Source organism: Bactrocera tryoni, chromosome 3, assembly GCF_016617805.1.
Source record: "Bactrocera tryoni isolate S06 chromosome 3, CSIRO_BtryS06_freeze2, whole genome shotgun sequence".
In the NCBI taxonomy this organism is placed as follows: Eukaryota; Metazoa; Arthropoda; class Insecta; order Diptera; family Tephritidae; genus Bactrocera; species Bactrocera tryoni.
This window is the reverse complement of record NC_052501.1, coordinates 494,880-508,323: the sequence shown is the minus strand read 5'-3', so window position 1 is coordinate 508,323 and position 13,444 is coordinate 494,880. Positions and strand designations below refer to the sequence as shown.

Genomic DNA, 13,444 nt, shown 5'->3' with positions numbered 1-13,444 from the left:
AAAAGGCTGTTAAATTGCAATGTCGTTGTGTAAGATTTGAGAAAATTAATAAAACAACAGTTAGATGTCCTAAAAAGGAGGTAGTCTCTTTTGACAGAATATTTAATTTGGGTTTCAGGCGAACCTCTCGTTATTCGAATTATTGCCACACACAATTTCTGGCATTTTGCGTGAGGAATTTTAGGCTCTGTCCAATTTTAAGAAAATTTATATTTTATTGAAGTAATAAGGAATGATGGATTCGATACTTCATTGAAATAAAAATGTTTTTTTTTTTATGTTAGGAATCCAAAGAATTTTCGATTCCTTTTGTTGGGGTTTTGGAAGTCGATTTGTTATATGCTGCTTCTAAACATATTTTTGATATCGCATCGAGTTTTACATATGAAAAATATGAGATGTTAGGAAAGAGTTAGACATTCTAAGTTCAGTTCGTCCAACTTTCCATGTAAAAGTTGTAGCTATGGAGGCATCTGTGCGCTGCTGCTTATTCAGACATCCTTACGAATCAGGGGTTAGTTTCGCCAACTGATAATGTGAAGTCGGAATTTTAACCACAGGAGTTTAGAGGTTAATGAAAATTACAGAATAAATTGGCGCTGGAGATGTGTATATAAGCCCATTGCAGCATCACAGGGAATTGACCTAGACACTGGACTACATTACTGCACTTCAAAGTGACGTTTGCTCTACGATGTTGGACTTCGCGGTATATAAATTATAAAAATATGTACGTATGTATGTGATTGTCTGTGTTCGCTAAGGCGCACTTATCGCCGCTTGGTTGTGGCTCTTCTGACTTATTACAAGCAACAATGTCGGTGTTCAGCGTGGACTACTTGAAATACCGTTAAGCGAGTACACCATACGTTATAGCTTCTCAAATGATAAGCGTACTCACATCGAGCACATAACGCCGTCGATTCGATTGCAGCTGAAAGCTGCAAGGTCAGCGGGGACTTTTTATCGCTGCGCCAATAGTGACAGGAGAGCCATAAAATGCGTTTAAAGTACAATAAAGCGAGCTCAACTTCACCGCAAACTGCACTAAAAGATGTGCCAATGAGGCGCGTGCTACTGACGCCACAGCCACACCAACAACAACAGCAAAGGTGACAGTTAAAGCGATTGCCGATGACACTCCGAGTGCTGAACGTCAAGAAAAGCGACGCATCCGTCAACCGGGAAGATCCGAATGGCTGCATTTGCACGTGACAGCATGTCAAAAGTGGCGCGTGGTAAGCGCATAAAGGTGAGGCGGCTCGAGGTCGAGTGGCGCGCACTTAATGGCTTTGCAATAAAAATCAAACGTTGCGCCGGAGCTGCTGTGCAATATAGACAGAGCAGATAAGCGTGGCTATGTGTGTGTGTGTGCCTCTGGTAAGTATCAGCACGTTTAAGTGAAATGCGAAGATCGACCAGAGCAAACCGCTAGATGACATAACAATATTTACTTTTAATACAAATAAATGTCGTGTGCGCAAATGATAGCTTAAGAATTTAACGGTTGCTATTTCCCACGTCTCCTTCTTCTCTTTTTGTTCTAAGTTCCTTACTGCATAACGCCGTGTTTTACCTTCGAATTGCTAGCCTTTATTGGCGCTTAGGACAAAGTTTCATGTCATACAGAAACCTCTGGCGAAGAATATAAAGCTTTTTTGAATCGAAGAGAGCTTCAAAAATGTTTAAGACAAGAGAGACATGAAATATATTTGCCCCTGGTATCCAGATCTCCAAAGCAGAGGTTTCAATTGTTGAATGAACAGTTAGAGAATACTCTATTCTTTTAAATGATCTGAAAAGATGATGACCTTGAATTTCAATTTAACACTGCAAAAAAGCTAAAAGCTTTTATTTCACAGCCTACCTTTAGGCGTAAGGGCCGAAATGAATTTTGATAATATGATTAGCCGACATTTGTGTGGAAATTCCTGCGATTGTTGAGCAAGCACTCACAGGGTGCAAGAAGAATGCGAGAAATTCAATCACAACGTGAAGTATGTGAGGGTATATTTGTATATGTACTATATATCCATTACAAGCTGTTATTTTTGGCCAGCGGCAATATAAAATTCAATTAACTCACCGCTACGGTTTTCGAAGGGACAGGCCACGGCCAACCAACGGCCGTCCATTGAAAACATCCCACTCACACACCCACTTCTTCATTCAAAGGGCATGCACACACCTAAACACAGGCACAAAAAGGCACACAAATACGGTTTCTGACAGACAGTCGTGAGATATTTTTACTTAGTGAAAGGACTCATTGAATTTATCGGCTGTTCGCCACAATGGCCTGCCATAACTGGCAAATTTGCACGCGCTGCGGCCGCCGGAGCAGAATGTGAGGGGTATATATGTATGTAAAGCACTGCAGTTGTGTGAGTATTAAATGCAGAAGAAATCAAATTGCGAATATTTCGGGATGAAGATATCGAGGCGCAGCTGAGCCATAGATAAAGCAGAAGAAAACTCAATTTCCGTTTAAGCTTCAATTTTGCCCAACAGCCCTCCATAAATGTGTATACGATTGTGTATGTGCATACACATACATACAAACAGCATGCTCATAATAAGTGGTCTAGTTGAGATTCAACGCAAGTCGGAAAGGCCAGATCACTTCTTATTAATTGGTAGTAGAAGAATGATGTGCAGATGTATCTAAGATTTCTGATTTTAATTGTGGCATATCAATAAGAATGACCTCCAGAAATAAACACAGTTGCTACACACAGCTTTAGGGGCGCCTCATATTTCATCCAGATCTCGGATTCGGGCGAATGTTCGAAGCTTAAGACGACGCTATCGCATTGCATGGTTTTAGTTCTTTGATTGCTCGATGTAAAAACATTTTTTAGTAGTTTCAAACCTCAATACAAGACAAACTGCGAGGAAGAACTAGCTCATTTCTCGCTCAATCTTTGGTAGTCGAAAAAGTCTTTTCGTATTTCTAATCAAACTTCAACTTATTTTTTTATATTTATAATGAATTTTAATGAGCCAAACATTTACCATTTTGTTCGACCACTTTTTGCAATTTTTTCCGCTAGGGACATTATTCCATCAGTGTAAAACGTTTCTGATTTTTCGGCGAAAAATTGCGACAAAAAATCACAGACTTCTCTTGAAGCCAACTTTACTCCATTAAGGAAGTTCTGCATTGACCGAAACAAATATAAGTCCGATGTTGCAAGGTCAGTGCTATATGGTGAATGCATCAAAACTTCCCAGCAAAGCTCTTCCAGTTTTTGCTCTTCGCTTCGTTTCACAAAGAATCGGAGATGATAATTCGGTCCATTAGATTTTTCACAGACAATTGTATGGTACCCAAACAACGACATTATTTTTGTCGCCAGCCTGTTTTAAATGGTTCAAACCCGTTTAATGATGAACGTTAAGTTCCTTAGTGATGTCACAGCTGCTTATGTGACGGCCCTTTTCTTTTTTCTTTTCCATAATTTCATCGAGTTTTCGACCTATCGGTCGACCTATCGACCAGAGCGAGGTGCGTGTTTCACATCGAAATTTCCAGAATGGAAGTGAGCGAACCATTTTTGTGCTACACGATCTGATACAGCATCGTCTCCTTGACTTCACAAATTTCTATTTTGGCGTGCGTGGCATTCTTCCCCTTTTTGACATAATGTGATTGGTAGCACTGGAGATATACGACTGCAACGACATCTATTGACAAACTACGAAAATACTTTTTCGACTAGTCAATATATAGATACAGGTAAATAAAAAAGAGTTCTTCGTTTATTCACGTTACGTGAAATTGCTCAAAATCGATAGCAGTTTCGCCTTCCGGGTTGCATTACACCACCAATTTTTCGCACAGGGCACTCGTGTCACATGACGTTAGCTCTCAGAGAGATTGTTTGAGGCTATTTGTAAGCAAAAGTGCAATGCGCCCGGACGAGCGTGGGAGTCAAGATTAGTTTTTAGGATAAACACACTCACACTCACACATACACCCACTCGTGTGTGTGGAGGGAAGTGCGCACATAAACACAACATCCGCCTGCATTCAAAACGAATAACGGATGCGAAAATCAAACTCACAACAGCAAAAAATATAGTCCAATAAGCAATCGATTCGGGCAGGAAATGGCGGGCATTAAAATATTCATACGTGAAATAGTGGAAATCAAATGCCATCGAAGTCGCTTGAGGGGAACAGAAAACTGCGATTTTATTAATTTTGCAAACTTTTTATTTACATTACCCAATGCCATCGACGCATTCCATACGTTAATAATCGATGATAGCAAAATCAAGTAAAACTGATGTGGAAAGACGTCACGGCCCAGGCAGCGCGGATGTGGCGCGTGCAGACGTTGCACGCTGAAAGGAAGATAAATGGCTGCCACAGATTTGATTGAGCGACCGAACTCAGAGTTTTCATTAGCAACTACAAATAAAGCGCTGCGGATTGGTCCCTTTCGCTTGTACGGAGATATATTACGCTGCAGCGCTTTTCCTTCAATTCAGCTGTGAGCGAAAGTGCTCAAAGGCAAAGCAAATCACTTTGGACAGCGAGCGAGTTCACAAACAACTACACACACACACACACCTCTTAACGGTGCGTCAGACATCCGTCTTACCTGTCACCTCTGTGCAGATTTTGTGTAGATTTGCAGCATGCAACAACGCTCATGTCACGCGCCACAGAATTGATAATATGCGGGACAATGGCCATGTCTCATCAATTTCATTTCGATTTCGCTTTGTTTGGGCAATCGCATCTCTCATTTGTTGTATTGAATTACATTGACTGCGAGCATTGAGTTGTTATGAAATTTATTACTTCCTGCGGCACAATGCCGCATAATGCACGAATGCCTCTGAAGACAACTTATTGAGGGGAAATATTTTGTATCTTCTCTTGCAATAATATCAAAATCAATTTAAGTTTCCTCTGCTTCGGTATTTAGTTTCACATTTTTCTCTTTGTGCAAATGTCCGCACAAAAGTTAGTTGCAACTGAAAAGTTGAAAGAAGGCAAATTGTAGCAAGGAAATAGAGATTTTGTTCGTGCATGTAAAAGTAGCATTGAATTTGGTGGCAACTTCTTTTTAAAGCAATCACCAATAAAAAAGTTTCTATACAAGAACTTTATTTTTACGCACGCTTTATATGACAGCTATATGCTATAGTCGTCCGATCTGTAAAAATTTAGTCAGAAATTGTAGCATTGCTTTGGCTAATAACCCGTGCAAATATCTCCTCAAAAGAAGTTATTTTCCATACATCGACATCATTCTGATCGGTCAGCTGTATGCTATAGTTGCAGGATATCTTCGGTGCTGACAAATGACCAGTTTCTTCTTCTTACGCTGTTATAGCCGAGTTTACAACAGATTGCCTTTTCGCTGTTTCCTTCTCCACCTGGTTTTTCCAACGGTGTGGAGGGTTCCCTCATCTTTGTTCCCCCGGCGAGTACTGCGTCGAATACTTTCAGAGCTGAAGTGTTTTTGTCCATTCGGACGACATGACTTATCCAGCGCAGCCGCTGTCTCTTAATTTGCTGAACTATGTCAATGTCGTCGTGAATCTCATACAGCTCCTCGTTCCATCGAATGCGATATTCGGCGTGGCCAACGCGCAAAGGACCATAAATCTTTCGCAGAACCTTTCTCCCGAAAACTCGTAACGGGACGGGAATAATGAGTGACTTATAGAGATTGGTCTTCGTTCGTCTAGAGGGACTTTACTTCTCAATTGCCAACTCAGTCCGCAGCAGCACCTGTTGGCAAGAACGATTCTATGACTGTCAATGGCGACGTGGAAGCCAAATCGCGACTGCGGCGACTGTTTGTTTGATGACATGAGATACTTTGTCTTGCCCTCGTTTACTACAAGACCAATGATATCGATATCAACGGCTTCGCTAGTAGCTGTACATTCTTATAGAAGGTCGTACCAGCTCGATTAAGCTCTGCAACTCGAATTATTTTCTCTAAGAGCAGATTGAAGAAGTCGCACGAAAGGGAGTCGCCTTGTCTGAAGCCTCGTTTGGCATCGAAGCTCAGAGAGGTCCTTCCTGTTCCTGACGAAGCTTTTGGTATTGCTGATCATCTTCTTGGGGAAAGAAAAAACGTATGCACAACTTCGGACTGATATAAATATGACTCGCTAAATAACAGTTTCCTTTCTGTTCAGTTCAATTGAGTTCTCCTCCTGTCCATTAGTAAGCTCGCTACTTCTAGCCGGAGATGTTTTTTAAGTGCTTGCACATTTACTCGTACTCGTATGCATGTATAGAATGTATGTGAGTGAGTTGACTCCAACCAGTACCAGCCCGAGGTGTGCGAGCGTGCCAAAAGCGTAATAAATGAAATACTTTGGATGTAAGTAATGAACTCCAAGGCTAACAAAGAAGGAAAACGCTCTATCAATATTTCATGTGAGCATCTTTGCATTATTAATTCGACAGTTGAAAATCGTTTTGGTATTGCATTTGCACTAGACAACTTGATATTCAATTTGTTTTTGGCATTAGGGCGGTTCACTTATATTGAGAGAATTAAGAAGAATATTGCAAACGGAATTGTATATGGTAAAACTTTAAGGTTTTCTTTAAATTGGAAACTTGGTCACTGATCCGCGGGATCCTTCTTTTGAGACAAATGAATTTTGATCAGATTGACCTCATAGCCTGCCGAGGTAGTTGAGAATCCGTACATAATATGTTCATGTTCATAATATGTGAACGAAAACAAATATTTCTGATTTAGCAAGGAAACTTTCCAAAGGGAAAATATATGTTACGCATACGCAGTGGAGCTCCACTCGTGGGTGTCATGCTGGGTATTGGCTGTTTAAAAAAAGTGAAGAATTTTGATTATAATATAAGTTATATTAGAATTTTTGACATAATCAAAAGTTTGCTCTTCGTATTACCTATATATGGTACATACAGCACATATAATAAGTTGTTCTATTAACTTAGAATATGTGTTGCTCGAACGATTTCGATTTTCGAATGCCACCCTATTTCTCAAAACTTTAATGGCAAAGTTCAAGTGCTCGCACCATTCGAGAGTCAGATATACATCTGTTGCTCAATGATGCATATCATCTACAGTAGGTGAATGTTTGTGTGCGCAGGCACTTGTGCTGGGCTGGGGCGCTCACAAAATTATGACATCGATTTGTTTATGGCACTGTGTTGCTGCCTTCATTTTGCCGTAACTTTTACAACATTTATGCAAAATTCATATGCCACTCAAATGCAGCCGAAGAAGCGAGCGAAGGAGGATATTTGATGCTAAGAACCTTCGAACCCTTGTGGGCTGATCTGGTTACTTTCAGGGTTGTATCTTAAGATGTTGTGTTGCTGGCATAAACGTTTAAATAAGGTTTTTAGTGGTGAGACGCAAGGCATGAGACACCTTTATTGGTTGCATCAAGTTGCGTGGTCAACACCAGTGTTGCTAAGAGATAATAGCAAACTGACAGGGTGTCAAAAATTTGTGAGCTAAAAGTCAATTACTTAATAAGATGCAATAAAGCTCACAGAAGGTGAGCACAAATCTGTTTACCTTACTCGTTCCGATCCAAGTGCGCTTAAGATATTTATTGCTTATGGACTTTTAGTACGACAAGTCGACGAGTGTACGCTGTTTAGAGTAGTTTGCAGTTATTGCAGAAAGCCATTTACTAAGCCATTTTGCACTGTACTTTCTTGCACACATACATATATACATACAAAACCATAAGCTCCGCACAGTTAAATTCAATTTTGTTGAAAATAATTCCCAAGAAAAACAAAATGAAACTTATTTTAGGTGTGGGGCATTTGGCTCTTTAAAGGCACATACATATTTGAGGAGGAGGAGTGGGTGTAGAACTAAAAATTTCTTTAATTCTAATTTTTGAAAAATGCTGAATGTTTGCTCATGCGAAATTGGCAATTAATAATACAAATATTTTTTGTAAGGCTGGTGAGTATTCTTTAAAAATGGAGTTAAAGTTAGTTGGCAGTGTAAATCTCAATTTTAAGTCACACATGCACAATGATTTAAAGTCTACTCTTAGCTTTAAAAAAGTTTTTGATTTTGTATTTTTATTTTTTACTTTTTTTTTATTTCTACAAAAGTTTACTCTTTTGCAAGGCATTTACTAATGTGCACTTCGATTACTAGTCGATTGGTTTAGAGAAATCTTCAGCTTCGAAAAATCACATATAAATAAAGAACTTTTAGTATTTCTTCGCTGTAGCTATTACTCGTAAGGAAATATTTCAGCTCTGCTGCACTCAACATCCAGGCTATTCAGGGTGCTATCGCACCAAAATCTCACTCGAAAGCCTGCTGTGCTCTTACAAATATTATTTATTGCCAGTGCAAATGCCAAGTATCGCAAAGCTTCAGTTCAGTGCAACGTCCAAATATCCATTCTCCATCGTTCTGCTGCCTCAGCTTGAAAACTTTCAACGCCACGCGCGTCAACATAACAACCCATAAATACAAACTAATATTTACGCTCTTATTACCAGCTTTCAATACGACAATCCACTTCTCCCACTTGCTTGTCGCCCATTCGTCTATTCGCCCGTCCACTTAAACGCTGAGCACAATCAAATAAAGCCACTTCAAAATCAACCGTAATTCAATTTAGCACGGCAATGCGATTGTTTGTCTGCTATGTGAGAGTGAGAGTAATCGCTGATGCTCGTCACTTCAAGTGCATGCCCTGAGGAAAATGCTGGGGCTGTGCGGAGAAATCGTGATGCAAAGGGCAAAGCACAATAAAAATGATCGCGGCTAGCCATTTCGATACGTCACGTTGCAAGCATAGACCAACCGGGGTCTGGAATAGTCCTGTCTGGACCTTGCCCTCCAGAGCAGTTGATTATAGTTATCAGATTGTTGTCTAAATTCTGTAAATTTCGCAGATCTTTGCAGTGATCTTCGAATACCAGTGCTGAACACAACATTTATTCCCTTGTGGCACTCAGTTTCGGCGGCAAGTGGCTAGTAATACCCAAGTACCCGTCGTTTAAATTTCCCCACACTTATTCCGGATTTATGCATAATTTATTTAAGGAACAAAAACAATCGCGCTTTATTAACGGCATTTGCAACTTTTGACATTCGGTTAGCCCGTAAAGCGCGCCACAACGGGCATGAGTGTGTGTATTTTACACGTCGTGGCGTCGGCTGATTTCAGTCTGCCGCAGAGTTGATCAAATTCAATTCGAAACTTTTAATAGCCTACTAAAGCCTCGGAGCTCGCAAAGTCGGCGAGTTTGCTGGCACGTGCGTCCGGAAGTTCAAATTCCCTACAGCCAAGTGCGGCGCAAAAACAAAGCGCAGTGTCTTCCATCGTCTTATCTAAACACTCGAATCCGCTTGAGAAAAGCGACGGTGCAGCCACACAGACCGCCGCCGGCTTGTGGGTTTGTAGGTGAAAGCCGGCTGTCGTGTTGCAGATTAAGTTGTATTTGCAGTTGGCATTTATGGAAAATATAAATATTTATTTTGTGACTTGCGTTTAAATGTGCAACGCTGATTTTTAATGCTAATAATCTGCTCTTTACTTGCAGTATCTGATTTCACCGAAACCCTCTCCCATTTATACGAGGAACATGCAACTGCCCTACAATCTTTAGTCTCCAATTTTCGTAAAAAGAATGCAGAACTTCGCAAAGAAAGGTAAGTGCTGTGGATTAAGTATTCGATCTTCACCGAGTACCCCGATTAACTATTGGTGGAGAATATTGTGTTATTAAATTTTAAGCCTTGAGTGACGAGAGTTTGTAGCTTTGGTAATTATTTGGCATTTAGTCTTCACGGAAGAGGACAACGACATGCTGGTAATGGGTCATACGAAACATTGTGTGTAACTGTTTATTTTTGCTGTTGATTTTCTCTGTTGTTTTCCTTCGTCTCCTTCTCTTTGCAGACCCGCCTGCCATCAGGCAATTTTCCAAGCATGGGAAACATTCCTACAGGAGGTCGAAACCGATTCTCAGGCATCAAACGATGTGGCCAACGTGCTTTCGCGTCAGGTGAGTCCCGTTAAAAGCTAACAAGGCGTAAAGTGAAATTTATCTTTGCAACTGCTGTTGCCGTTGTGGTGGCGATAATAAGCACGCGTTGCTTCATTACCGCTGAAATAATATTAGCGCTCTGTGCCAGCCCAGATGGGTCCGTTTATTTGCGTGTTGGTAATGTGCAGGTTTCAGTACTGACCGCAACCGCAGCCGCCCCGGTGAGTTGATCAAATGCGCCCGCGATGACCACTGACAACTCAACTGACTCCGAGTGATACCATATTATATAAATGTCGGTGAATATGTGAGATATCTTCTTGAAATTATGTGAGCTTATTTACTGGAAAATAAAACTGTTTGGTGTCAAACGTGCATGAAATGAGAAAATCACACGCTTCACTCCATTTTTGTACTGGATAGCGTCGTCATGGTTGTCTTTATAAAACTCTTGAAATCGGTGAGACCATCTGATCTTTGACTGCACTTGAGCTTGGTGCTTCCTGACTTAAGATATCTTCCACCCCCAGCGAAGAATAATCTTTTCGTGCCCTAAGTTGTAGTTATTGTCGTCTTCGTGGGTTGATGCCAATGATCAAATAGTTTTATTCATAATGTTTTCTTGACATTATCGTTGAATTTTCTGCAAGTCGTCTTAAACTGTTGCAAGTTGCGCATACGCCGTGTCGAACTGGATTCCTGATATATTCTTCAATTTGTTGCTCTGAATAACATCTAGAGGGTATGTCTGCAAGTGGCAACAAAGTAAACACCACCGTTGGGACTTCAAATAAAAACTGCTGCTGCCACACCTTGCCTCACAGCTGCAATTTCAATTATGCTCAAAAGCAATTATCTCTTCATCCACGGATGAAGCGAAGCAAGAGCGCATCATCTATAATAATCAAGGGCCTGCAGCAGATGCTAATTATTTTTGTTTAAATTTAACTCTCGCTTCTTCTTGCAGGTGTCACGTCCAATGCTCGATAAATCCTTTCATCGTAAAGTTCAAAGTCGGAAAATTTTCACACACAGGGAGTCTTTTGAGACTATTATCGCAAAGACTGAAGAGAAGCTTTCGAAGGTGAGTATAAGAAACAAAACAGGGGAAAAAATGCGTGCACGGAACCAAGTTGAAGTACGAAAATGCAAAATGTCAAAAAATTTAAATATTAAAGTGAGGAGGAAGGGCGAGGCGGTTGAGCGAGAAATCAATAAACAAGAGAAAAACATATGCATTCCGCAATGTCCTTATGCGGCGCTGGAATATTCATGAGCGCAATGCACTCGCCATTCCAGCTTATAAATATGCATGTCGGAATGCACTAACACGGACGTATGTGAACCGTTATGTTGGGTGGCGAGGTGCTTACCTGCATGCAGTACTCGCGTCAGACGCTCATCACGTGTTGCAGGATGCTGTTGGGCTTTGCTTCGCCTTCTCCAACTTTATACTTGCATCTTGAGCTGGTTTAAAAGAAAGAACAAACAAAAAGCTTAAAAACGCCCGAAGCAGACAACCGGTGCAAAGGCCTTTCAGAAGAGCTCACCTCCATGTGGAAGCATGTCTCCCCCTTATGACTTTGCTTTTCAGCTTAAGATGACTTACAGCGCATTTACCGCGGTAGCAGACAGGACCAGGGTAGACCATACTATGGCGGGTAAAAAGAAAAGTGGATGGCAAGTCCCAACATTTTAAGTCTAAAATTGTCAAGAAACAATGCAATGTTGGTGCTGAACTCAGAAGGTGCAATAGGCAGTATCAATAACCGGAACGATTTAAGTTGAAAAGAGTTAAGAAAGCGCTAATTGTATTCTACTTCCCAGCTTTCGACCTTCCTTTACACAAAACGAAATTGCTCCTTTGCACTGTCCTCCTCAATTTACATGATTACATTGTCTGCTCAACCGTTAAATGACATTTTCTGTTGTTTTTGTTGTTTGTTGTGCGCTCTCGTTGCAGTGTCGTTTGGATTACAAACAGTGTTACATGTCGCATCGTCAAAATCCCACACCACTCTCACTCACCGAATACATAGACGCACACAATGCGTACGTGCAACAGTTGCATGCCACAAATGCCATGCTGGAGACCTACCATTGTGACACGGTGCCGCAGTTGATGCAAGAACTGGAGGAGATACACAATGATTTATGCGGTATTATCGCCGAATCGATACAACAGGGTGCCGATGTCATTGCCAACAAGGTGAGTTGCCGTTTCGGGTTTGTATGCACTTGCTTGTGTTTGTGTGTGGTTATGTGGCACTTGAAGCATTAAAAAATTGTTATTTTTTGTTTTTCACATACATTTTTGTTCCTTTTTCTAGTAAATAAATTTTGTCTGGTGGCATTTTTAAATACATTAGTTAGCATTGAAATGGAAGACGCGTCTACAAGATACTGGAATTCCCACAAAATGTGCTAATCTAATAATGAAAACTCGGAAAATCGCCAAATTTGGGCGCACCGTGGCTAAAATACCCTTCATAAGTGTATTTCATACAGTTTAAAAGGGTATAGATAGGACTTTATCTTGATTGTGATCGGTCAATTTAAGCGACAGCTGTAAGCTCCAATGTCGGATCTTATTAAATTGTACGGAGATGGTAGCGCAGTCTTCAAAAATAATTTATATAAAAAAATCGTGTCAAATAAAAAAGTTTTCCTTACAAGATCTTGATTTCGATCAGCCAGTTTGCATATTAACACATTTTTAACGTCTAGAATGGCTTAGTGTCTTACTTTCAGAGCGACAACAAAAACGAGTGTTAGCCTTACTTAACAAACCAAGAAAGTCGCATCAGACTTCCAGATTGAGAAAAAATTAATTAGGTATTGGATAGTCGAAAAAATCTTTTCGTATTTCCAATCAAACTTCAACTTCTTTTTTTATTTATAATGAACTTTAATGAACCAAATTTGTACTATTTTGGGCGACCACTTTTTGCCATTGTTCCGCTAGAAACATTATTCCATTAGTGGCTCGGTGAAAAACCGCGAAATGTAATTTTCACAGGCTTCTCTTGAAGCCAACTTTACGCCATTGAGGGAGTTTTGCATTGTCCGAAACAAATGGTAGTCCGATGGTGCAAGCTCAGGGCTTTATGGTGGATGCGTCAAAATTCCCAGCCAAACTCTCCCAGTGTTTGCCGAGTCATGAAAGATGTGTGTGGTCTACGAGGTGTGTTTAAAAAGTATCGCGAATTTTGTGTTTTTTCAAAAATTATTTATTTATTCATGAATATCTATTTTGTCCCCTTCAAAGTAATCCCCATGAGATATTATACACTTGTGCCAACGGTTTTTCCAATCTTCGAAGCACTTCAAAAAATCATTTTTTTATCTTGTTCAGCTCCTCCTTCGATGCCGTCTTTCTCTCGTCAAGAGAAGCGTAACATCGTCCTTTCATGGGCCTCTTCACTTTAGGAAACAAGAAAA

The 13,444-nt window shown here is 40.4% G+C and overlaps 1 protein-coding gene across 1 annotated transcript in view; it reads left to right on the top strand.

Moving 5' to 3' along the window:
• LOC120770332 overlaps positions 1 to 13,444 on the top strand; it is a 171,413-nt gene that overhangs the window by 11,785 nt on the left and 146,184 nt on the right. The window contains 4 exon segments of the mRNA XM_040097727.1: positions 9,557 to 9,665; positions 9,916 to 10,021; positions 10,971 to 11,087; positions 11,967 to 12,212. Of these exon segments, the coding sequence (XP_039953661.1) occupies positions 9,557 to 9,665; positions 9,916 to 10,021; positions 10,971 to 11,087; positions 11,967 to 12,212 (578 nt within the window).